This window comes from Amblyraja radiata, chromosome 5 (genome assembly GCF_010909765.2).
Source record: "Amblyraja radiata isolate CabotCenter1 chromosome 5, sAmbRad1.1.pri, whole genome shotgun sequence".
In the NCBI taxonomy this organism is placed as follows: Eukaryota; Metazoa; Chordata; class Chondrichthyes; order Rajiformes; family Rajidae; genus Amblyraja; species Amblyraja radiata.
Window position 1 is genome coordinate 65,265,442 of NC_045960.1, and position 27,539 is coordinate 65,292,980.

The 27,539-nt window shown below is 43.6% G+C and overlaps 1 protein-coding gene across 3 annotated transcripts in view; it reads right to left on the reverse strand.

The window, feature by feature from the left end:
* Positions 1 to 10,213: 10,213 nt before the first annotated feature.
* garem2 (GRB2 associated regulator of MAPK1 subtype 2) overlaps positions 10,214 to 27,539 on the reverse strand; it is a 175,180-nt gene continuing 157,854 nt past the window's right edge. For all 3 annotated transcript variants that reach the window (XM_033021414.1, XM_033021416.1, XM_033021417.1), the window contains 2 exons: positions 14,969 to 15,138; positions 10,214 to 11,789 (listed from right to left, as the gene is read on the reverse strand). In XM_033021414.1, the coding sequence (XP_032877305.1) occupies positions 10,778 to 11,789; positions 14,969 to 15,138 (1,182 nt within the window). In that variant the 3' untranslated portion in view covers positions 10,214 to 10,777. The remainder of the gene's footprint in view (positions 11,790 to 14,968; positions 15,139 to 27,539) is intronic.

Consider the following 27,539-nt stretch of genomic DNA (forward strand, 5'->3'; position numbering starts at 1 on the left):
GTGGAATCAGAGCTGCCAAAGAAAGGTACTCTGAGAAGTTGAGCAAGTTCTCAGCTAGTGACTCTTCTTCAATTTGGAAGGGCTTGCAAAAAATCACCAGCTACAAGAGGAAAGCCTCCCCTGCTCTTTGGACAATCGTCAGCTGACCAACGACCTGAATGAGTTCTACTGCAGTTTTGACAAGCAGAAACGTAACCCTGGCACCCCCTCCCCAACCAACACAGCCAGACCCCAGTCTCCAAAGACTGGACCCTTCTACACCCACTCCTCCTCAATCACCACTTCACACCTACTTAAAGCAAGCACCTACTGAAAAGACTGGACCCTTTCCCACCAACCCCTCTCCAATCACCACTTAACATCCAATTACAGTCTGACTACAAAAGATTGCGGTTATGTTCGCTATCGACCCCCTCCGTGCTGCACAACATCACTTCTCCATCATCTAAACGTAACTAAAACGCTGATCTTGTTATCTTCCGGTTTGGCGGTCTTTCTATTGGCGCTAGTTTTCACCAGTTCACTCGCTGTTCTCCTGTGCTGCGAGTCCACAAAGTTTTGTTCCGATCGGTTGAATGTCGTAAAAGTTAGCAAGGTATAAAAATCTTTAAAACCACGCATGCGCAGATCGATCTCTTCTGCCAGTCAGCGCCGCGCGGATAGTATCTTCCCCTGTCACTCCCCGGGATGGTCCGCCCCTTCCTGCGCCATCGCGTCTTTATTGGAGCTGAGGATGGCCAGCGGAGGTTTCCAACCGGACTTCCCAAGCAGCAGCCTAGCGTCGGAGACGCGACCCAGTGTGGGAGACCCAGCCCAGCCCAGAGTCGGACATGTCGCCAAACAGAAAGCGGAGACTCTGATCCCGGCGGAGGAGAACGATTAGCACCCGCTGTGAGTCCCCATCACACCACCAATTCCAGCCACTACCCCTCTGGCTTCTCCCCCGTGATGCCCCCCTCTCCCCCATGGCTCTTCTCCGTCTTTTCTCCGAGCTCTCACCCAAGCCCACACACCCCTCTCCCCAACTCTCCCCTGCCCCCACAACCCCCCTCCCCCCAAACACCCCTCTCCCCCAACACAATCCCCCCACGCCCACACACCCCTCTCCCCCAACTCTCCCCTGCCCCCACAACCCCCCTCCCCCCAAACACCCCTCCCCCCCAACACAACCCCCCCCCCATGCCCCCACACACCCCTTCCCCGTACACACACACGCACACACACCCCTCTCCCACATTCCTCCTCCCTCCCACACCCCTCCAGCCCACATACACACCTCCCCCCCGCCACACACCCCATACCCCTCCTCACCCCACAACCACCCTCCCCCCACACCACCCTCCTCCAACCCCCCCCCCCCCCCCATCCACACACAACCCTGCTCCCCTCCCACACACCCCACTTCCTTCCCCTCCCACACATGAAGAGGAGGGGGAGGGAGTGCTCAGGGATGAGGGGAAATGAGCAGCGCCTGCGCAGTTAGGGGCTATGGATGAGTGGTGCAATATTGCGTTGGGAGAATCGGTGAGTGGTGGAATATTGTGTTGGGGAACCAGGCCTCCCGTGTGACGAACCCAATGGGTCCCACTTAGTCCAGTCAACAATAAAAATAGAGGAGGTGGAGAGGCTGTTCAGAAGCCGGACTGGACAATGTTTCCCTCTCTACTCTCAAGCTCTGTGCTGAACAACTGGCACCGGTCTACACAGACATTTTCAACCAGTCCCTGCAAACCTGTACTGTCCCTGCCTGCCTCAAAGTCTCCACTATTGTCCCTGTACCCAAAAAGGTAAGGATTACTGGTCTTAATGACTACAGGCCTGTCGCACTGACCTCTGAGATCATGAAGACCCTTGAAAGACTTGTGCTGGCCAAGCTGAAAAATATCACAAACCCACTGCAGTTTGCATATCGGGCCAATAGATCTGTGGATGGCGCAGTCAACCTGGGCCTGCACTTCATCCTCCAGCACCTAGACTGCCAGTGGACCTATGCGAGGATTTTGTTTGTTGATTTTAGCTCTGCATTCAACACCATTGTGCCAGAGCTACTACACTCCAAACTTTCCAAGTTGACTGTGCCTGAATCCCTCTGTTGGTGGATCACAGCTTCCTGACAGACAGGAAGCAGCATATGAGGCTGGGAAAGCACATTTCGGACCCGCAAACCTCAGCATAGGAGCACTGCAAGGCTGCGTATTCTCCCCTCTCCTCTACTCTACCAAAGACTGCACGTCCACTGACTCTTCTGTCAAGCTTCTCAAGTTTGTGGCTGACACAACCTTGATTGGACTGATCCAGGATGGGGAGAAATCTGCCAACAGACAGGAAGTGACACAGCTGATGTCCTGGTGCCGTTGCAACAACCCGGAGCTCAATGTTCTTAAGACAGTGGAATTGATTGTAGCCTTTAGGAGAGCTCCCCCTCCCTTCACCCCACTCATCATCAACAACACCACAGTCACATCTGTGGAGTCTTTTAAGTTCCTAGGAACCGTCATCTCCAAGGACCTTAAATGGGGGGGCCACCACAATCAAAAAGGCACAACAGAGGACGTACTTCCTGCGGCAGCTGAGGAAGCACAATCTGCCACAGGCAATGATGGTCCAATTCTATACGGCCATCGTAGAGTCTGTCCTCACCTTCTCCACCATGGTCTGGTTTTGCTCAGCCACTAAGCACGAAATCCGGAGGATGCAACGAATCGTCCGATCAGCTGAGAAGGTTATTGACTGTAACCTTCCCTCCATTGGCGAACTGTACACTGCAAGGGCCAGGAAGCGAGCGGGCAAGATCATCTCTGACCCCTCTCACCCTGGCCACAAACTCTTTGAATCACTTCCCTCTGGAAGGCGACTCCGGATCATCAAAGCTGTCACAGCCAGACATAAAAACAGCTTTTTTCCACGAATAGTAGCTCTACTCAATAACAAAAATCTGTAGCCTCCTTTTGCTCTGGAATTTTATTTAATTAATGTTTAATCAATAATGTTTTATTATTAGTGTTTAATGTTATATGTTTCATTCCTAACTATCACTGTATGTCATGTCACTTGCGGGCGGAGCACCAAGGCAAATTCCTTGTATGTGAATACTTGGCCAATAAACCTATTCATTCATTCATCTGCAAATTTATTAACCAATCTATATACATATACATCCAACTCGTTTATGTTTATCAGAAACAACAAAGGTCCTATCACAGATCTCTGTGGAACTCCACAGGTTACAGACTATCAGCGAGAATAACACCCACCACTATGCTGTGTCTTCTTGTAGTAGCCCAGTTGTGAACCCAAATGACATGGATATGACATCTTAATCTGAATCAGCCTACGAGGAGGGACTTTATCGAATGCCTTACTCAAATCCATGTAAAAACATCCACTGCCATAGTCTCATGAATCACCTTTGCCACCACCTCAAAACAAAACCTCACTGAAGTTCATTAGACATTACCTGCCATGTACAAGTCACGCGGCTCCCTAATTAGACCATTCTCATCTAAATGAGAGCAAATCCTATTCTGAAGAATTCTCTCCAACAGCTTCCCAACCACTGACATGAGGTTCACCGACCTATAATTTCCTCAAGTATAGCTACTTCCCTTCATAAACAAAGGAACAACATGGGCTACTCTGCAATCCTCCATCATCTCGCATGCGAATAGAGAAGATACAAAGATCTTCAAGACTTCTGCAAACTTCTCACTTGCCTCTCAATAAACTGGGATAGGTCCCATCAGGCACGAGGGATTTATCCAATTTAATGCTCTTCAGGAGTTCTAACACCACCTCCTTTTTGATCTCAAACTGTCCCAGCGTATTTAGTATTCTCTACACTGATCTCACTGTCGTCCATGCCCTTCTTCATGATGAATATAGATGCAATGTACTCATCTGCAACCTCTGACTCCATGCACATATTCCCCCCTTTATCTTTGAGCAGTTCTACATTCCCTGTGGTTAGCCAGTGCCGTGGATTTTTTAAACAATTATATTCCATGGCCTCTTATGATCACTTTAGTTATTTCATGCCTGCTTTATGTTCCTTAAATAATAATAATAATAATAATAAATTTTATTTATGGGCGCCTTTCAAGAGTCTCAAGGACACCTTACAAAAATTTAGCAGGTAGAGGAAAAACATGTAGGGGAATGAAATAAATAGTAGAGACATGACTAGTACACAAAGACTCCATATGATTTTATCTTTCTAAACCTTATACACTTCCTTTTTGTTTATGACCACATTTACAACCTCAGATCATCCAAGGTTCCCTTACCTTGCATCCTTATCCTTCCTTCTTAATAGAACATGCCGATCCTGAACTCTGATCAGCTGGCCTTTAAATAACTCCCACATATCAGATGTGGACTTACCAAATAACATCTGCTCCAAATTTACTCTCCCTAACTCCTGCCTAATAATGCTGCAATCTGCCTTACCCCCAATTTAGTACCTTCCGCCAAGGTCAAGACTTATCCTTATTCATAATTATCTATGGAGTTTATGGAGTTCTAATCACTGTTCCCATAATACTCTTCCATTGAAACACCAGTCATCTGGCTCGTTTCCCAACACAAGGTCCAGTATTGTCCCTTCTCAAGTTGGACTATCCACATGCTGTTTCAGGATACCCCCTTGGATATGCCTAACAAATTCTGCTCCATCTAATGCACTATGCATTCATCCATTCACTATGTCCCAGTCAGTATCGGTGAAGTTAAAGTTAACCACTATGACAAACCTGTAGCTGTTTCATCTTTCTACAATATGTCTACATATCTGTTTCTCTGTTTCCCTCCAGCTATTAGGAGATTTATAGTATAATCTCATTTGAGTGCTTGCACCTGTCTTATTTTTAAACCCGCCTATGCCTCAGCAGATGAATCCTCCAGTGTGTACTCTAAGTGTTAAGACAACATTCACCCCAATCAGTAGAGCAACTTCTTTTACCTCCCTCTCTATGAAGTCTTAAACATCAAAACCCTGGAAACATGCAATCACATCTCCAAATATGAGTTCAGCTTTACTTACGTGTATGCTGCAAACTTCCAGCTAATTACCTTTTGACGAGAAACCACTTTCCACTTTATTCTTTCCTGAATTTCATATGATCTGTAAACTTTAGAAATTTCCAACATAAATTGCACAATTGAAGTTAATTAGCATGCATAAAAAATTATACTCTTGAAATTTAAAATAATCTGCATCAAATTTTAAATTCAAATTCAGCCAATTATTAACATATTTACCAAAATATGACAATACTGTTACAAATAGTCTAAAAATATGATGTTGCCTCAAAACAAACCTGTCGAATAGAAACCTGAAGTTGCATGTGAGGAGCCAGTGGATGGTGCTGTTTCATGCTCTATTCACAAATTCATCCATTGCAATGTATACATCTGGTGCTTTGAAACGTTTGCACCATATTAGGTGCTAATTATTTAACCAGAAATATTAAAGTCAATGGTAACAAATTTAAGAAAGAGAACAGCAGGCACTGTTATATCACATTTATTGTTACCCCACCCTGCTGGCATTTTATATAGTTTAGAAACTGTTCACCATTTCTTTGGTTGATTTTGTAGGTATTGCAATATTTCTGGAGTATCATGGTTTGCTAATCTAAATTTTATAATTGATCACTACACCAGATTAGTTTAGTTTAGAGATACTGCATGAAAACAGGCCCTTTGGCCCACTAAGACTGTGCCAATCAGCAACCCCCAAGCCCAGACACTTTCCTACACTCAATCTTTACCACAGTCATTTACAAACCTGTACGTCTTTGGAATGCGTGAGGAAACCGGAGACAGGGAAAACCCATGTGGAAAACATACAAACTCTGTACAGACAGCACCTGTAGTCTGGATCGAACCCGGGTCTCTGGCGCTAAGGCAGCAACTTTACCGCTGCGCTTTCATGCCACTGCTGATGTGAATATTTAAATGTTTGACAGATCAAAGGTTGGATGTGCGCATGTGAGAGAGAGTGATAGCTTTTTAATGCTCCATTTATTAACCAGGCAAAAAGATTAGTAGAAGCATTGAAAACTCAAACTCAAAAGACAAACGTTTACAAATTCTCTCTCCACTAATATAGCCCTGGCCAGCTGAATACATCCAGCATTTTCTTTGTATAAGAAATCTTATAAAGTAACTGGTAGTGCATGTAATTTGAGATGACTAACTCTAACCATGTGTACGACCCTGTTGAACTTAATGCGGCATAGCTAGAGCCTCATATTGAGTATTCATCTCTTTGACCATCTATCTATCTTCTATATTACTAAATCTCTGTTCTTGACCGCTTTTGGCCATCTGTGCTGCGATTTCCGAGAGGACGCCACCACCTATGGCCGTCATTTTTGGCCACCTCGCTCAGAGCCCCCCTCCGCCGCGTGTGTGCCAAGGATTTTTCCCGTCGATGAAAAATGACAGAGATATTAATGTTTTTACAAAATTCCCCATTCTTTCTGCTGCCCCCGCTGGAGGGAGGGGGAGGGACTATAAAACCAGGAAGTGGTGTGCCTCAATCAGTGTCTGCAAGCTGGAGGGTACTCTGAGCTCTGAATGACTGAACAAATGTCTACACAACTGTGAGTAAGCAATGCCTGCAAATGGTTGTTTGGGGGGTTTGGGTTGAAGTAAAAAGGCACTCTCTCTCTCCCTCTCTCCCCCCCCTCTCCTCCCCCCCCCCCTCTCCTCTCCCCCCCTCTCCTCTCCCCCCTCTCCTCTCCCCCCCTCTCCTCTACCCCCCTCTCCTCTCCCCCCCCTCTCCTCTCCCCCCTATCTCCCCTCTTTTTCTCCCCCTCCTCCCCTCCATCCCCTCCCCCACCGTCCCTCCCCTAAACCCCCCTCCCCTCCACACACCCCTACCCCCTTCCCTCCACCCTCCCTCCCACTCCCTGCTCCCCCCCTCCCCCTCACTCTCACCCTCTCTCTCTCTCCTCCTCCCCCACCTTTCCCCCCTCACCCACCCTCCCTCTTCTCCTCCTCTCCACCCCCCTCTCACTCTTGCCCCTCTCTCTGTGTCTCTGTCTCTGCCACTTCTCTTTCTGCCCTCACTCTCTACCCCCTCCCCCCCTCTCTAGATGTGACTGCAAGTTGGGGGCTATGTGTCAGTAGATAGGGTGGTTATGGGGTAAAAGGAGCAAATTAATAATATTAATATAATATCAAGGGGGGTAATTAGCGTGAGTGCGTGGGGGGGGGATAGTTAGTGTGTGTGACGCTGCATGCTGCCACCCCCTCCCACAACCGCACGTTGGGGGAACAGACCCAACGGGTCTGCACTTGGTCTAGTATACTTATAAAACTCTCATCTTGCCCTCTTGCGGTTTGCGTTGTTTTTAAATTTGCGCAAAAACAGTACCCGATAGCGCTACGATTTTGCACCACCTTACTTGCCATTCTCCTGTGTTGCAAGTGCATCTAGTTTTGTTCCGATCAGTGAAATATTACAAAAGTTATTGATCTTCTCTTCTGTCATTCGCCGGGACGGCGCCGCCCCTTTTGTCAATCATCGGCGGCGAGAATAAAGCTGAAGGAGCGGAGTGGGCAGAGTGTGGGCGGGGGCTGTGTTCGCGGGCGGGCGGGCGGGGGCTGTGTTCGCGGGCGGCGGCTGTGCTCGCGGGGGGGGGAGGTGGCTCTGTTCGTGGGCGGGGGGGCTGTGTTCGCGGGGGGGGCTGTGTTTGTGGGGGGGCTGTGTTTGCGGGGGGGGGCTGTGCTCGCGGGGGGGGCTGTGCTCGCGGGCGGGGGGGCTGTGTTCACGGGCGGCGGGGGCTGTGTTTGCGGGGGAGGCTGTGTTTGCAGGGGAGGCTGTGCTCGCGGGCGGGGGCTGTGTCCGCGAATGGCGGCGACCACCACGACAAGCCGGGAGCCGCTGAGTGAGTCCGGAGCCGGGTCCTGGTGCCGGTGAGTGTGGTCTGAGCCGCTGAGCCCACACCCAAACACACCCTCCGTCCTACATACACCCCCCTGCCACATACACCCCTCCCCTCCCCCCGCCCACAAACCCCCCTCCCCTCCACATGCCTCCCGCCCACACACCCATCCCCTCTCCTGCCCACACCATTACCCCAGATCCCCTCTTCCCCCCACACCCCTTCCCCCCACAGCTCCCTCCCCCCACACCCCCTCCCCTCACACCCCTCCCCCCACACTCCCCCATTCCCCGCTTCCATATCCCCCTCCCCACACCCCACCTCCCCCCCACCTCACACCCCGCTTCCCCACACAACCCCCTCCCCCCCACCCCATCCTCCCCCACACACCCCCTCCCCCCACACCCTCTCCTCCCCTCTTCCCCCCCACCCCCCCTCCCCCACACCTCCCGCCCCCACAACCCCGTCAGCTGTGTATATCTACGTGTTCTACGTCACAATGGGAACCTAATGGGCGGGAATGGCTGCGCTGCCGGAGAGCCGCGAAGAGTGGATGGGGGGGGTGGGGGGGGGGGGGTTGGGGGGGGGTGGGGGGAGGGCATGGGGGGGAAGGACAATGGGGGAGGGGGGGCGTCACAATGGGAACCCATCAACCGCGCCTGCACAGTTGGGGGCTATGCGTGAGTGGTGGAATATTGGGTTGGGGGACCAGGCCTGGTCCCCACTTATTCTAGTCTCTTCTAAAATCCTTTACACAGGCCATACAGCAGGTTTCTTGTTCAGCTGTGCATAAGAAAACAAGAATCCTCTCTGTTCTCCATGGAAACTGCCAGTAGTCTGCAAATTATTTTTTCTCCCATTCTGTGCCAAGTCTTCTACTAACGTAGTGATCTCTAAAATGACTCTTAACTCTCACTTCTGTGGTTTCACCAAGGTGCAGTTGAAGCCCACTTCTATTGATGTACCATATTCCTCTACCATCATGTACATTTCAGAGGGATTCTAGCCCTTAATATGGATTGACAAGACTTTTAACATAACTTATTTTGCTAATGAGGGAAACAACACAATGAATTTGGACCTCTGGAGGATCCTCGCCCAATTATTCCACTCCTACATTTCAAATGTACCATTAACAGTACGGGGATGGTGGCTCTACCTTATCCATTTGATATCTTGCCTTGGGAGGATCCCGGGTGCATATCCCAGAAAATGTTGATCTATTTCTGTTCTGCAAACTCTGCTGCAAGTAAACGCAGATGGGAATAAATGGTATTCTCAGCTATTTCAGGAACAAAATCCCCTCCATTACTTAAGGGTTTACTGTACTACTGGTTGCTTCAAAAGGTTCGGACTGGCTTCAAGCAGTGCAAAATTAGACCCTCTGCTGACAAACCAAAGCTTCAAGTGTGCATTGTTGGATGCTGAAATCAACATAATGAACATAGCTGATGTTCCACAGGCAGATTACAACTCATTGAGTTCATTTGAACTACAGTCCTCATGCCTGCTTACTGCTCCTATCCAAATTAGTCCTCTGTGACAGTCAAACCAAAGCAACTTTATCTCCAGCCACTGACAATAATTCAGTACGAAAAATAAATTGAAGGTTATAAGATATTCATCGTGATTCGTGGGAGATAAATCAGATATTAAGTATTCTCAGAAGCAAAAAAAAAGCTTATTGTGCAAATAGAAAGCATCAGACAGTAAAACAGCAACATTATGCATAGTTTGTTTTTTTGTCATGTATTATCTGTATTGGTTTGTATAGATTAAATTATGCATAAATGGGCATTTCCGTACAGTTATAGTATTATCAACCTTCATTGTTAAAAAAGAAAATTATGTCAAGATGAACATCTACAAGGAGAAAATTTGCTTGTCCATAAATATACAGAAATTTCCCAAAAAATTACTTGAAAAAACCAAAGCCATTAAACGTATAATTAATTGTCTTCCACAAATAACAGACTATACAGATTTAAGACAGTAGTGATTAGAACGATACATTTTTAGATCAAATTACTGGCTTAAACAATGTACTAAATTATAGGCGTTTGTAGTGCACTACACAGCAAAGGGCAACTGCACTTTGCCTCACAGATATGTGCCTTATTTTTTCCTCCTAACTTTCAGTAATAACTACATGCTGCACAAGATCCACTTTACCAGCTATGAACATTTTCCTGTGCTTTCTATTTTTGTTTGGTTAGGGGGTGGGTGGGGGTGGGGGGGTGGGTTAGGGGGTGGGTGGGGGGTGGGTGGGGGTGAGGGGGGGGGGGGGGGATTATGGAATCCACACGTGCAAAAAAATAAAGGTAGGTAACACAAAAATATTTATTTAATAGAATCCCACAGTTTTATTAGTATGTTCTGTAAATATTAGAAATAATTTATCCACCATTAATCTAATTCATCCTTAGTAACACAAACAGTAGTAGTTAAGTGATTAAAAAATTTTAAAAACTGGAAATTGTGTTTCAACATTCCATCGTTGAAGCACTTTAAACATTTATGGAAACAGGCTGCGTTTGGATAAACTGAAGATTCCAAACTTGAAGACTATTCTAGTCCCAACAAGGCAGCATTAACTGCAGTTCAACAATAATTTAACTCTTTAACTCATATTTGCACCTAGTAAATTATGCAGTTAATACTTTTGATAATTTGAAGGGAAAGGGTAGCAAAGAGTCCAACAACGGATACTACAGTTTGATAACACATTCTTCACAGTACATAACATAAACGGCCAACAAATATATTGGATCATTTTAAACATCCGGAGGTGCTGTTCACCATGTCTTTCAAATTATTAGAAGTTTCTTCTACAAGTTAAAGAGTTAAACCTTTACCCACTTAAAAAACAAGGAATTGCCGGTAGGTTAAATCTTAGGTCTCCAGCCTTTGATAAACTGCATGATCTTTTTCATTTGTAGTTTTGTGAGTTTAAAATCATCAGACAGAATCTCCTCAGTCAGCTGAACGAAAATATTCCCATCAATGCGCTCACGAACGAAGAATGTCACCACATCCTCTGAAAGGCCAATGAATCTTAGGCATCTGGAGACTTCTTCCATAGAAAGAGTAGATAGGTCAGATGGTGGGTGCCAATACAAGTCACTACCATTTAATCTGGGCATACCCGATGTATTAGATGAAGGGAGGGAGACAGCTATCTCTGCATTACTCCGAGACGATGCTGGAGGAGCTTCAATAACACCCTGGGTGAGATAGACCCTTGTTACACCACCCTCAGCACCTCTTACAACAGTGGGAGAAAGAGACGCTGTACTTTGGATGATGGTATTGTCTGAATCACAAACCTTTGGAGGCCGCGGTGGTGGGACAGGGCAAGATATGCTCTCAGACTGTTTGTACAATGAATCCTGCACGCAGTGTCGGTACTCCTGATTGTACCTCATATCTCCGGAGACTGGATCAGGAGTAGAGCTACGGCTGACAGAAAGACCAATTGAATCAAAGTGCTCTGGCGTAGCAGATGGGGACTTGTAATGATCAGAAGATTCTAACCAATCTGTTGCTGATGGACTGGATGTGTAGGTAGAGTTGGCAAATGGGTTTAATGCTCCAAAGGGTGCAAACCGCTTCTGAGAGCTTGGTGGCTTCAATCGAGGACAACTGTAATAACTTCTGAAGGAAGTGTCTCCGGATAGTTTTGGTGTGGATCGCCCACTAATCACACTTTGAACACTATTTGAATATCCCCATGGATCCGACCAGGAAGTCTGTACATTCTGGATATTCGACGAAATATTCCCTGACAACGGACGATTGGAAGAATCTGTAGCCTTGCAGTCTCCCCAGGTGCACGGATAACAGTAAAGGGAGTACGTGTCTGGGGATGGTGAACAGCTGCCACTGCGGGTTCCAGGGCTGAAAATAGAAAGAAAGAAATGAAGGATACACTGAAGCCGTGGGTGGTAATACATATTAATCTTACAAAATAACAGCAAACACTACAACTTGTCCTGCAGAGAAGGTGGACGATATTTTTTAAAAAGCAATCAAAAATACCATGTTGTTGATAAGTTATCAAAGCAGTTGATTTAAAAAACAATAGGTTACAGTAGTACAAGCCACATATATCTTATTACATTTGTTGTACCGCTTCATTTTTTGAGCTTTGAGAAAGATAGAAATAAAGAAAGTAAAGAAAGTGAGAGAGAGTCGTGATAGTGCGAGAAAGTGTTGGGGGATAAAAGCCCATTTGAGAAAGAGTTAGAGAAGAAAGTTAAGAAATAGACCCTAGAAAAGAAAGAAAAAAAGAGAAACAATTGCTCCATTATAAAAAACCACGCAAAAAGGGATATACCAACTTCATATTTTTCATCCCCATTACCAGATCCTGGCACCATTTATTTTTTAAATTACTGTTGCACCTTATACTTGTAGTAAGTCAATAAATGCAGACCACGTCTTTTGGAAGTGGTCTGATTTGCCAGCAAGGAGGAGTCCAATATCTTCCAGGTGTAATGTTTCGAAACATTACAAAGCAGTTGATGTTAAGGCAACTTTCCATGGTGAGTTCAAGGGGTAGATGGTAGATACTGTGCAACAACGTCATGACACTCAAAGGGAAGTTAATGTGAAATAAATGATGAAATGTAGGAAACCAGCTAGCAATCTGTGGCAATTCTGTTCTTCGTCACAAGTTGCCGGCAATTATGGTAGGAATCTTTCAGAAAATATCAGCTCAAATTTGGGAACATAATCAATAAATTGAGAAATTCTGTTCAATATTGATTGGGCGGAACCATAAAAATTATTTGGCATTATTTTTGTCTTAAATTCTCCAGCTTCTATTTATGTCAGATCTCCTCTCTCTTTAACTAATTACCAGGACATTCTGGAAATGTTTTCAAATTGGGCTTTATCCCCAGATTTCTCAACAAATCTTCACCATACCATTGATATGTTAAGGAGCCTTTAAACATTTGTACCAATTGTTTGTTTATTGATGGAGAGAATTATTACAGATGCTTTAAGGTCAGCTGCTACATTTTTTCACACTAGTTAACCATAACAGTCTTTATCACATTAAAGGTAGACTGCCATTTCTTGGGAAAGACTTTCCATTTATTAGCATCAGGTGGTAAATATCCCACAGTGAAAACTATGACAGTAATTGCCAAAGATTCAAAGGTCTATACGCAGCCAGAGAAATTGCTCGTCATAATAAAGCACTTATAGGAAATAATTAATGTATGTAGCAGGAAGTGCAACTGCAGAAAATACTGGTCTTAAGCATTTTAAAATTGAATTTGTGATGTTAAGGAAAGCCTATTTGTCATTAAATTGGCCATCTGACCCAAATGCACTTTGCATTGTGCTAAGTGACTGTAACTTAGTAGTGTAATAATGTTTTATCATGAGGCATTTTCTGATTTACTACTACAATCATTTATATTGTACATAACTGAATACAAAATGTTCTTCAACAGTATAGGATTTGACATTCCAATAACTAATTCCTTCATAGATTTAAAGAAGCGAATAAGATAGCCTGAGATGTTGGAATACCTTTAACTTGTGGTACATATACCCATGCTGAGATGACAGTGTCAATGACAAAGTGTTAATAAGGCAATAATCCCACATCTGCATTGATGTTATACAGAAAAACAGCACATCCCTACTTTTAAATATGATGATTTGTTGATGGAATCTTGCTTCAACTGATAATATTATTGGACAACTGATTTATCATATGTGGGTCAGCCATTTGCCTGAACCTTTTGCTGAGTTCATGCTCATTCTCGGGGACCGTTGCTGGTTAATCATCTGTGGCAAATCCACCTTCCTTGGGTTTCGTTGAGACAGCAGCTTTTCTGCCTGCGAGTATCCAGTACACTGGGGTCCAACTTTTATACGTATTCTAACAGCTTTTAATCAATTCAATTTAGATTGTGCCTGGCCCTAATAGCAATAAATGTCAAATAAAACAGTAAATTTAGAACAGACCCGGCATGTCCTTGTTATTACAGCTATTTTTGGATGATTAAATGAAACTTCCCCAACAGTTCAGTACATTGGAAAATTCAACTGATCCATAAATATGAATAAACAGTGAAAATGCTAAATTATCAAATCACAAAATTATTATCCAGTAACCTACATCTTTATGTGAATCAAAAAATGAAGTTATTGGAAAATACATTTCAAATCTGTGGACAATAGCAAAGATAGGCTGGAAAGTAACTTAAAAAGGTTAATATACTGCCATGATATTAGTCTATTCATACCTGAATTATCTGCTCAACATAAATGTTCATATCTCTGCTATGTAGTTGGAATGTCATATAACCACACCCAAGATATGTTGAGAGAGATATTTCCCAGACTGATGGGGCTTATTGTACACATGTTCTTTATGCACAAATTGTGCAGGAACCTCAGACTAGGGACAGACAAATGCTGAAATGCCAATACCTAGAAAAACCTGTACTTCAAAAGGAAATTACCAGTTTAAATAACCCTTTAATTACCGACAGTTAACCTTTCTGGCACTAAAAATAAACTATCAAAGTGTGGAGTCCCAAGTGAAAGGTTTAAAATACTGCATTTAACATTATTGTTATCCTCTCTGCAGCGGAAGTCAATTGATTAAATAGAGAAATGCCACTATAAATTATTTATTTTTACGGTTGATAGAATAGCTGCACCAAAGATGGTGACAAGAGGAAGTAAAAATTGGTGGGCAGGAAATGCATATATAAATGCAAGAATTGTAATAACATATGGATTGGAGATAGACTTTTACGTTAACATGTGTAGGAAGGAACTGCAGATGCTGGTTTAAACCAAAGATAGACACAAAATGCTGGAGTAACTCAGCAGGACAGACAGCATCTCTGGAGAGAAGGAATAGGTGACTTTTTGGGTCGAGACCCTTCTTACATTAACATATTTTTAAAGATGTCAGAAAAGGAAGATTATTTGCTCCTGAACAGTGATGGACTATATTACATCTTAAAACATTAGGATTGGTCAAAGATACATAGAATCACACAACGTTTGCATTTATGATTGTTAGTGAATTGAAAGCCACTTACATGTCATGAAGGCCAGACGAGTAATAAGACAGGCTAGGGCTTGGTGAATGGGCCTGCTGGAGCTGTGCTTTTGCAAACCGAGGCGGAACTGGTGGGCTGGATGTCAGAGCACCCTTAGTACCACGTGGAGGAATAGGGGGAGCATTTAGAAGTCGACATTCCTCTTTCACCTATCAAAAGCAAAAGATGACATATTTGAGCAGCACTTTCCTACTAATGAAAATGAAAAGCCTTAGTGTGTTACTGTATTTGGAACGTGCTAGGTGACACCAGATATAATGTACATCAACTGAAAGAGTACTTATGCTGCGGGTCAGTTCCTCATTCAAATATGGTAAAAGAACCCATGGATTCCATATGATATATTAAACTCATACCATTATAATTCAAACATTTTTAAAACCAAGTCGTGGATGTTGTCTATTCACGTTTCAAAATATAATTCAAATAGAGATTCCCAAACCTTTACAATATTAGTCTGAAGTGGAAATAAATGCCGCATAATGGATCATTAACATGGCTGGGAAGAGTAATAAATGCTGGCCTCAATCCATCAATGAATGAATACAAAAAAAAGTTGTGTTCATAGGTCAGCAGTTACTGCTACTGATCTAATGTCATTTTATTAGTATTACCATTAAATAATTAATTGTGGCTATCGAGAAGTTTATAGAACAGACAGTGTAGTCTCAATGAAACATATATTGTGTAAAAAGAAACATCAGTTTCATCGTCTTAATCATGTTGGGATTATTAACTGGTGCAGGTGTTACTATATGAGATACCATTGACTAAGTATTGCTCTGTACTCATTGAATCGTTCTAAGAAAAAGCTGAGTAAGTACACAAGGGAGAAAGAAATGAAAGGATTTGTTAATAAACTGAGATTAAGATAGGAGGAGACTTAATCTCATGCATAGCATAATTACGTGCTATTTTATTCGACAATATGGCCTGTTTCCATTCTGAAAATTCTATGCAGTGGGTCTCAGCATGGCCTAGTGCTGAGACCCAAAATACAAAATGGCATAACTGATGGTAACAACTACATTTTTCATAATAAAATCACTGTCTACATAATATTCCATTCTAAACTATTATTGGTACCGACATGCAACATTTGTTGCACGTAATTGAATATGTGTGAAGAGTATTTATGTAGTAACTTGGACAATCATTGCTGATTTTGAATTAGAACATAAAGAGTAAGATGGACCAAAGATGGAGCCATGCCCAACAGGATGGCATGGTGGCGCAGTGGTAGAGTTGCTGCCTTACAGCGCCAGAGACCTGGGTTCGATCCTGACTAGGGGTATTGTCTTTATGGAGTTTGTACGTTCTCCCTGGGACCGCATGGGTTTTCTCCGATATCTTCGGTTTCCTCCCACACTCCAAAGACGCACAGGTTTGTAGGTTAATTGGCTTTGTATAATTGTAAATTGTTCCTGGTGTGTGTAGGATAGTGTAAGCGTGTGGTCATTGCTGGTTGGTGCGGACTCGGTGGGCCGAAGGAACTGTTCCCACGCTATATCTCTAAACTAAACTAAATATTGCATGTTTCAATTAGATTGTCCTCATGCTTCTAATCCTTACAGAGTATGGATCAGCCTGTTTAATGTCTCCTCAAAGAATGTCATCCCAAGAATCAATCTGGTAACCATGGATTGCATTTGCTCCTGTATGGAGATCTGACCTACATGCAATATTCCAGGTGCAGTTTCACCAATGTTGTACACAACAGCAATAAGATCTCTTTGCTCTTGAATCATCTTCAAACAAAATACAACATGATATTTGGAGACACAGCAGACTGCAATTGTTGGAATTTTGTGCAAAAAAACTAACTGCTGGAAAACTCAGTGGATGGAAATGCACAGACAGCAGCATCAGTGGATGGAAATGGATATTTCCCTCCTTCGCCTCTCTATTCCCTCCTCAGATGTGGAGTTCCTCCAGCAGATTGTTTTTTGCACAACAAATTACTTGCCTTCCCAACTGTTTGCAGTACCTGCAGGTTATCTTGTACCGAGCAGTGTACCCAGGACTCTCTGAAGACCAATATTTAAAAATACACGTTCTTGCCTCGGATGGTTCAGTGTATAGTATCCCAGAGTGCAGCACTGGGCTGACAGGAATTTCTTATTTATGCAAATTTGTCAATTATGTCAACTTTGCTGAAAATAACAAATATAGCAAAGTAACATTGAAGAAAACAACTTTGAAAGGGCAAGCTGAATTGAATTAAACAAATGACAAACACTCCATTTTCCCACATGCAACCTGAACATTGCTACACATTTGCCAACAAGGGTGGTTGGCAAGCTAATCTCTATCTGGGGAAACAGATCTCTAGTTCTCAGTCACCTCCTCTGGTCTATGAACCCATGCCTAAGCTTCAAGGCAACAACTTCCAGGCATTCACAGCTTCCATTTCCAACCTCAAGCAGGCACAGACTATGTATGCTTCATTCCAAATAAAACAGCTGTGTCCTTGTTGATGCAACACTCAGAATACAGCAAAAAAAACTGTTAGGAGAACTCAGCAGGACGATCAGCATCTGTGTAGGCAAAGTATCGGTGCACGTTTCAGGCCGACCCTGTTCCAAGACTGAGAGTGTAGTCGGGAGATGGCCTGTATATATAAGTGAGTGGGGAGGAGAAGGGGGGTGAGACAGGGACTGGTAGGTGATGGGTGGAACCAGAGGAGAGGGAGGTAATGATTGGTGGTTGGAGCCGCGTAGGAGTGCTAAGACTGAGGCTTGCAGGCAACAGGGGAAATAGATAAGGGTGAGATTGGGCAGAAGGAATTGGGTGGGAGAAGCAATTAAAAAAAAGTGAACAAAGGGACAGAAATACAGGGTGGACCACATGAATTGGAAAGGAACACACTGGATGGGTGCGAGTTACCTGAAATTGGAAAATTAAATATTTATACCACTGGCCACCCCTGGCAGATTACAAAGTGTGACCACTAGTTTACATTTGGTCTCACCATGGCAGCAGAGAACGGTGAGGCCAGACAGCTCAGTGTGGGATTGGGAAGGGAAATTAAAGTGATAAGCAATCAAAAGCTCAAGATGGCCATCGCAGACAGAGCACAACAACTCCGCAAAATGCTTGTCTAGCTACACTCAGTGTCATCGATGCAGAGATGTCCACAACATGAATACCAACGGCAATAGACAAGGTTGCAGAGGTTCATGTTGATCTCTGTGTCACATGGAAGAGCTGTTTAGATCCTTGGATGGTAGTGAGGAAGAAAGTGAAGGGACAAAGTGAGGGAGCTGGTGAGAGAGGAGATGAAGTGACCCTCCTTCCTTGTTACAAACGAATTAACTTCTGACATCTGGTTTCCAATCCCCCTATATACCTATCCGCATGGGTTTCTGCTTTGCTTCACCTTCCCTCTCTTGTATCCCTCACACACAGGTTCTATCTGATCCACCTATCATCTCTATCTCAACATTCTTCTCCCCTCCTTGTCCACTTGGCTCCATCTTCCTTTGTGTGGTTCCACCCATCACCTACCAGCCTCTATCTTCCCTCTCTCCCTCATTTCAAGATTCTGGTCATCTTCCTTCCACTGTCTTGACCCAAGGCATCAACCATCCCTTTGACTCCACAGATGTAGCATGATCCTCTGAGTTCTTCCAGCAGTTTATTATTTGCTCTAGATTCCAGTCTTTTATGCATCTAACATTAAACCCATCCTTGATTCAAATAACAGATTTCCAGTCATCGACCATCCACAGGCTTTGTTTCCTTCCCATATATATAAAAAATCAATTTTCCTGGCCTGCTTTTAAACAGACAAAAGGCAGTTTTAGAACTGGGTGATAAATAGGAAATATTAGAAAGAATTTACAGGTTTAGTAAGCAACCTCCAACACAGTTTCAATAAGTTGTGACACATATACAGAAAAGGTTGCAGCAACCAAGTGCCGGATCCCAATGACAGAACATGGTTATTGAGAGAAATGGGTTAAACTGCAGTTTTCATTTGCTTTGAGGTTCTGACGGTACTAAGACTCGCAGACCTGTCAATAATACACTACTTTCTGTTTGCAATCTGCTTTTCTTGTGTACATATTTGCCCAATCAGCTCGTGGATATGAATTACGGCTACGATACAGGCTGAATCAAATTTTGTTTGTAATTTGTAGGATGTAGACACAAAATGCTGGAGTAACTCAGCGGGACAGGCAGCATCTCTGGAGAGAAGGAATGGGAGACGTTTCGGGTCCAGACCCTTCTTCAGACTGATGTCACGGGAGTGGGCAGTACAGAGATAAAATGTAGTCGGAGACAGAAAGACTGGTGGGAGAACTGGGAAGGGATGGAGAAAGAGGGAATACAAGGGCTACTTGAACTTAGAGAAGTCAATGTTCATACCACTGGGGTGTAAGATACCCAAGCAAAATATGAGGTGCTGTTCCTCCAATTTGTGCTGTTTGGAGGAGGCCCAGGACAGAAAAGTCAGATTGGGAATGGGAGGGGAAGTTAAAGTGCTGAGTGTAGATCAAACAGTATTGCTGATTTTGCTGCAGATAACCTGATCCATAATCCATGTCAGGATTCCCACACCACGCCACCTCGTGCATGCGGGCCGCCATGTTGTGTTTCGGTTTTAACTTACGATTCAGAGCCTACAGTACTCATCTCGATGGTCTCTGTATGCATACAAATTAAAGTGCGTTATGATATATAATGACTCTGTATCATAAGTACTTTGCACACTGAGCAACTGGGAGATCAGGTAGGTTTTGGCAGACTGAGCGGAGGTGTTCAGCGAAACGATCGCTGAGCCTGTGCTTGGTATTGCCGATATACACTGAATATACACCTGAAACAGCGGACACAGCAGATGAGGTTGGAGGAGATGCAAGTGAACCGCTGGCTCACCTGGAAAGTCTGTCAGGTTCCTTGGATGGAGTCGAGGGCGAGGTAAAGGGACAGGTGTTGCATCTCCTGTGGTTGCAGGGGAAAGTACCTGGGGAGGGGGTGGTTTGGGTGGGAAGGAATGAGTTGACCAGGTAGTTACAGAGGGAACGGTCTCTGCGTAAAGCAGAAAGGGGTGGAGATGGGAAGATGTGGCCAGTAGTGGGATCCCGTTGGAGGTGGCGAAAATGTAGGAGGATTATACGCTGTATGCGACGGCTGATGGGTGGAAGGTGAGGACAAGGGGGACTCTGTCCTTGTTACCAATGGGGGGGAGTGGGAGCAAGAGAAGCACTGCAGGATATCGAGGAGACTCTAGTGAGAGCCTCATCTATAATAGAAGAGGGGAACCCCCGTTCCCTAAAGAATGAGGACATCTCCGATGACCTGGTATGGGAAAACCTCATCCTGGACGCAGATGCGGTGTAGACGGAGGAATTGGGAGTAGGGGATAGAGTCTTTTATTCGTAGACGGATCATGTGCTCTGTTCACTGTGCCATCAGATACATCCCTTGGTAGGGATACACTGGCATTGAAGGGACTACAGTTCAAGCTTATTTGAATAATATTTGGGCTCAAACATGTTAAAAGGTGAGATTTAACTATACATTGATTCAATCAGTTTCAAAGTTATTAGGAGGATCCAGGGTGGAGAAATAAATTGTTTCTGCAGCCTGGTTGTATGGATCTGGGGACATGAAGTAAAAAAGTCAGGTCTTTCAATGTTAGAAAGTACTTCCAGACGCCAAGTATTGGGAAATTTATAAACCCTTTCTTCAAATGGCAGTTCATGATAAGGCAGCCATATCTTATATTACTAAAAGTCTGATCTTGACCACTTCCTGTTGTTCTGTATATTGATTTTAGAAATTGATTTTTGGCCACCTTACTCAGAGTCCCTCTGCTGCGCAGGACAAGAGGACATTTCCCATCGATGAAAAATAGTGTTAGTGTTTAAATTTTTTTGAGATTCTCTCTCCTGAAGGCCACGCCTATTCCGGAGGGATGATAAAACCTGGAAGTGTTGAGTGCCTCAGGCAGTCTGTGCAAGATGGGGGAGCAAGAGGGTCACGTCTCTCAGTCTGAGCTATGAATAACACTGACAACATGTCTTCTAAACTGTGAGTGTGGTTTTACTGACCTTGAGTGCCCTTAATGTGGTTTGAAAATGAAAATGTGTTTGTTTTGAAATAAAGCCCAGCAAATGGTTGGTGGTGGTTGGTTTGAAATAAAGCCTAGCAAATGGTTGGTGGTGGTTGGTTTGAAATATAACCCAGCAAATGGTTGGTGGTGGTTGGTTTGAAATAAAGCCCAGCAAATGGTTGGTGGTGCTTGGTTTGAAATGGCAAATGATTAAATGTCAAAACTTGACAATTTCCTGTTTGCACTATATGTTGATTTTAGATAAAACGGTACCACTTACGGCTGTGATTTTTGGCCATCTTACTCAGTCCCCCTCCGCTCATCAGGTACTTAGGATTCTTCCCATCAATTAAAAATAAAAGTGTTATTAGTGTTTAAAAAATGGTGAGAATCTCTCTCCTGTCAGTCATGCCATGAAGGCCATGCCCCTTCCGGTGAGAGGGGGAGGGATTATAAAACCTGAAAATGTGGGTGTGGCTCAGTCTCTGCAAGATGGGGTAGGGAGACGTCACGATTCTGTCTGAGCTGTGAATCAACAGAACACACTGAATGTCTACTGAATTGTGAGTGTGGTGTTTATGTGGTGTTTTGTGTGGTTTTATGGTGGTTTCATGGTGGATTCATGGTGGTTTCACCTTGCTTGAAATGGTATGAAACTGCATTTGAATGTGGTGGCCTTGCACCCTGCTTGAAGTGGTATGAAATTGCACTTGAATTTGGTGGCCTTGCACCCTGCATGAAATGGTATGAAATTGCATTTGAATTTGGTGGCCTTACACCCTGCTTGAAGTGGTATGAAACTGCACTTGAATTTGGTGGCCTTGCACCCTGCTTGAAATGGCATGAAACTGCACTTGAATTTGGTGGCCTTGCACCCTGCTTGAAATGGCATGAAACTGCACTTGAATTTGGTGGCCTTGCACCCTGCTTGAAATGGAATTTCAAGGAATAGCCGTGAGTCAACTGCAAGCCCACCAGCCGGAGTGAGCTGCCAGCACATCAGGCTTGAGTGACTGAGCTGCCACCCCAAGAATCCATTTGGCCCACAATGTCCATACTAGCCCTCTACAAACCAGTCCATTCAGCCCACAACACCCATACAAGCGCTCCAGAAAGCCCCCCCACTGGCCACCAATATTGGAATTGGTGGAGAGGTGGAATATTGCATTGGGGGACCAGCCCTCCCGTGTGAACATGGGACCCAACGGGTCCCACTTAGTCTAGCATTTTATAGAGATCGATTCACTTTATTGACTACAGGTATTAAACATGTGAAGAAAAGGCAGGCTTATGGAGGTTGGCCAGTAATTAGTCAGGACTTCCTCAAATCAGATCAGGTCAAGGGGCTAAACTAACTTTCTTGTTTCCATGTTTTTCAGCCAATAAATCTCATATAATGCTTAAATTAATGTTATCTTATGCATTGCTGACGATTTCCGTAATTTGTTCCCCCCAAAAGCATCACACAAATGTTGTCATTTTGAGTAAAATTAAAAAAGTTGCATTCTCTGCAATGTGCATATGTCTTGCAAGATCCTGCACATTTGTATTTAAATAACCTGCTAAAATGCCCTTTAAAATGCCATAAATCTACTGCAGGCAACTGCCAGAAAATAGTTCACGATATCAATAGGTACAATTGTACCAAAAAAATGTAATGAGCAGGCTTTAATGCTTCCGACACACTATTTTGAAGAATGATAACTTGACATTTGAGCAGAACACGAAGTTTAGTTTTTTTTTGCAGAAAAGGATTCGCAATTTGCAACATATTTTCTTTCTGACTCAGAGAGGTCATCAAAGGAATCACAATTCCAATGTCTGGACACTATTTGTACTCAATAAATTATGTTTCTTCATAATGTCCTAACATTTGGAGAGATTAAGAAATGTAGGAAAGCTTAAAAGATTATGGACACATGTGGCCTTCTTCAGGGAGGTTGGAATTGCATTTCCGTTTTGTTACTGACATTAAAAACTTGCAAGAGAGACATAAATTATTTAACATGGCTAGGAAGAGAAAGCAATTTGTCAATGGCAGTGATGGTCCCACCTAACAGGAAAAAAAACAGCTGCAAGCTAAGCACTTGCCAAAAGAATGCACCCTCCATCCAGAAAATATTAACCAGTGGTCCCAAATGTACATTTTGCTAAAACTCCTAACTCTTGCATAATTCAAACAGAATTGAGTTGCATTACTGACTGCAGGCCCTTTGATGAAAGTCTTTCTCCTGAGAAGGGATATGACTGTTTCCCTTCAAACATTTGAGGCAGAACTTCAATTACACCAAATGCTTCACGATTCCACATTTAATTTTAGAACAAGTCTATCCCCTCCAGTTAGTTGAAAAGTCATGGACAAACACATGGAAGGCATCGTACTTTGTTCCCAAATATATGCGTAACTGAATCCTGACTACTCCATCCACGTGTGGTGGGCTGACAGCGTAATGGCCCTGTCCCACGGTGCGAGTTCATTCCAAAAGATCTCCCGAGTTTACAAAAAATCAAACTTGTGGTAAGCACGGAGAATGAACATAGCGGGTACGTCGGAGCTCTAGGACGTCTCTTAGCGGCTCGTAACGCTAATGGCAGGTACTCGGGAATACTCACGAATGGCAGGTAAGCTCGGGAAGACTCGTGAAGATTTTTCAACATGTTGAAAAATGTCCACGAGAGCCCCGAGTACCGACGAGCGGCCATTACCGTAAATCTCCATGTTCAAATCAGGGCAAACTCGGGAGAACTCTTAAAATGAACTCGTACTGTGGGACAGGGCCATTAGTGTTATATTTCTACAGAACTTGGACAAACAGTCTTAGAATAAATGCTCACAAAAACGCTACGATTCTTTGGGCGACTGAGGAGACTACTCTCGACCATGTGGCGACAGCCTAGTCGCCTGCAGTCGCCTAAAAAAACGCCTAAGTGGGACAGGGGCATTAAGAAGCCGCAGGCTTGTTCCTCAAGCAATTAACCTCTGCAGGAAAGCAGAGAGGTGTAACAGTCTGTGAACGCAGATGATCACCAGAGGAAATGTGGCTTCCAATAACCGGCCTGTTGAGTACAAATGACCTTTGTAGGGACAGATTAATTGATTGATTGGCTATCAATTGATTCCCTCAGAATGAAAGGGATGATTTGTTATGATCTATGTTTCTATGTCTATGTTTTCCTTTATTGGTTAAGAACGTGCTCATCTATGGTATGTAACCCTAGAATTGGATAATAAAAGTCACTGGTAATTATGCTTAAAGTACAATACTGTATGAATTGTGTTTAAGTCATTCTGTGGATTTGTTGTATATGTTCAATAAGCAAATAGGCAAATGAACCTGTCTCATTGGTTCACTGTAGGATGTTAAGAGTGACTGAACACCCATAACAGTAGTCTAATTACATGGCATTTGAATAGCTACAGTCTCACTTCATTGCCTGACTTTGTCAAAACGTTGTCTTACGCAAGCTGTACAACCATCAATTAGTTTGGTAAATAAAAGAACAGACCAACATTTTCCATGCATGAGATCCTTCAATGTTGAACTAACTGCTATTTACTCTGAACTATTTAAAGTGACAGAGAAATTGCAAAGGAAAAACACCAAAACTATTATCTATCCTTACCAAGATGGTAGGTAAAAATCTAAAAACAGGCAATTTTTCCCAGTGTACTGAACTCTTTGCAGGGTGGTGTTTGAATAATAATCTGGATTCCCCTAAAAACTGCTGAAACTATAACAGGTTTCTCCATTTAACAAACCTAATGTCTCTGGAGACTCCCTGTGAAGAGCCCCTGCAACATGGTAGAAGGTGAACCATTAGTATATTTCTCCACATTACAAAGAATATACCACATGGTGGTCTTGCTAACATGTTGGTCAAGAAAAGACATATTTTCACTTCTCCTTCATCACACTTCAGCCTTTGTTCTTTCTCACATCAATGAACTGTATGTGTCCAGGCAGTGAAGGCAGTGCTCAACAGGTAGGGAGGGTATCAGTTACTCAGTATCTGTGTAAGAAGGAACTGCAGATGCTGGTTTAAACCAAAGATAGACACAAAAAGCTGGAGTAACTCAGCGGGACAGGCAGAATCTCTGAAGACTTTTCGGGTCAAGACAGTGCCATGAATCAGTTGTAATGTCAATATTGCACATAATTAAGAGAATACCCGAGGTGGGTTGTGCACTTGGTGAAATTTTGGACTTAACTGCGTGACAGCCAGAGTTGGGCAAAGGATTGTACTGGGCTTGATTCAAGTACAGAAAGGCTGATGGAAATCAGCCTGGATAGCCAGAGAAATAGAGGCTCCGGTCAGAAATAAGTAGGCATGGCTTAGGTATAGGCAACTAGGATCAAGTGGAGATGTATAGTGGGTGGAGGAGTAAAGGGGATTGAGGAGCATCATTAAGAAGGAAATTAGGAGAACAAAATGGAGAGCATAATGAGATAACTCTGGCTGATAAGATTAAGGAAAATCCAAACAGATTTTGTGAGTAAATGTAACCGAATAATGTATCTGCACAGAGAATGTGGCTCCTCTGTAATCAGTGGCCATAAGATCACTCTTCAACCTCCAATCTCTCCCTTTAGCTCAGGCCCTCGAGTCCTGGCAATATCCTCATAAACCTTCTCTGCATCCTATCCAGTTTAATGAGTGTGGGGTGCAGAATCAAGCAAATCTTCGGACAACATGGAAAGCAGGACCCCAACGAGTCAGAAGGAAGCTTGGGAATCAGGACTGCAATGACTCAGAAGGGTTCTGAGCAAACATAACCTGGTGACTAAAATTTGAACCCCACGCTTTCCCAAATAGTTAGATAACGGATTATGGTAATGCTGCTAATGCATGTTTTCATAACGCCAGTAATGAATTATAGTCATAGAGTATAATTGTGGAAACAGGCCCTTCTGCCCAAATTGCCCACACCAGCCAACATGTTCCAGCTACACTAGTCCCACCTGCCTGCGCTTGGTCCATATCCCTCTAGTCCTATCCATGTACCTGTCTGTTTCTTAAACATTGGGATAGTCCCAGCCTCAACTACCTCCTCAGGCAGCTTGTTCTATACACCCACCACCCTTTGTGTGAAAAAGTTATCCCTCAGATTCTTATTAAATCTTTTCTGCTTCACCATGAACCTATGTCCTCTGGCCTTGATTCCCCTACTCTGGGCAAGAGATTCTGTGCATCTACCCGATCTATTCCTCTCATGATTTTATACACCTCCTCATCCTCCTGCACTCCAAGGAAGAGAGACCCAACCTACTCAACCTCTCCCTATCGCTCACACCCTCTAGTCCCGGCAACATCCTCGTAAATCTTCCCTAAACCCTTTCAAGCTTGACAATATCTTTCCTAAAACAGAACGGAATACAATACTCTAAATGCGGTCTTGTACAACTGCAACATGACCTCCCAACTTCTATACTCTATACTGACTGATGAAGGCCAATGTGCCAAAAGCCTTTTTGACCACCTTATCTACCTGCGACTCGACCTTGAAGAAACCATGCACCTGCACTCCTAAATCCCTCTGCTCTACAACACTCCCCTACCATTCATTGTGTAGGTCCTGCCCTTGTTAAACATCCCAAAATGCAACACCTCACATTTCTCTGCCTTATTCCCAGTTTGTGTAGCTTGAAAATAGCAACTTAGCACATAGAACAATACTGCACAGGAACTGGCCCTTCGGCCCACTAAGCCTGTGCTGAACATGGTGTCAGGCTAGACTAATCTCCTCTGCGTGCAATTTGATCCATATCCCTTTATTCCCTACATATACATGTCCATATCCAAAAGCCTCTTAAATGGCTACATCGTATATGCAATTCACTGAACTATTTGGTGTGTTTTTTTAAAGTTATGTTTTAAAACAAACCCTTACAGATTAGAATACTTGAAAGACTCAGTAGATATTCTTGGAAATCTAGGTCGGACTTTGGTCATTTAAAGTTTGTCTTCCCTTGATTGTAAAACAACATAAATTACCTTAAATGAATGAGCGCATTTCAAGAGAAGTCTCTCTATTGATGTTGCATTGAACGTAGACTCTAGATCTAATCCTTAGGGGATGCTTTGAAACAGCTTCCTTTATTCACACAGTGTATTCAGAATGATCAGTAGGAAAAGAAAAACAAATGAGTTTCACATTATAAGATGTGGGGGAGTTCTGGAATTCAAGCTGGGACGGGTCCAAATTCTGACACTGATAAATTATATAGTTTGTTCAAGACTCTGTGAACAAGTCAGTGAAGGATATAATTTTCACTGTTGGATCCATCGACAATCATGTCAAACAAAATGCTATTCGTTTAGGTTTCACAGCCTTGATAATCCAGTGGCCAATCGGATAAATATTTGCACTTAATTATGCAAAAATAGCAAAGAACTTGTCCTCTCTTTTCAAGCAGGGCTGGTTGCAGAAGAGCTCTTTGCGATTTTCTCCATCGAACCACCCCCTGTCCTCTCCCAGTGCTTTTGACA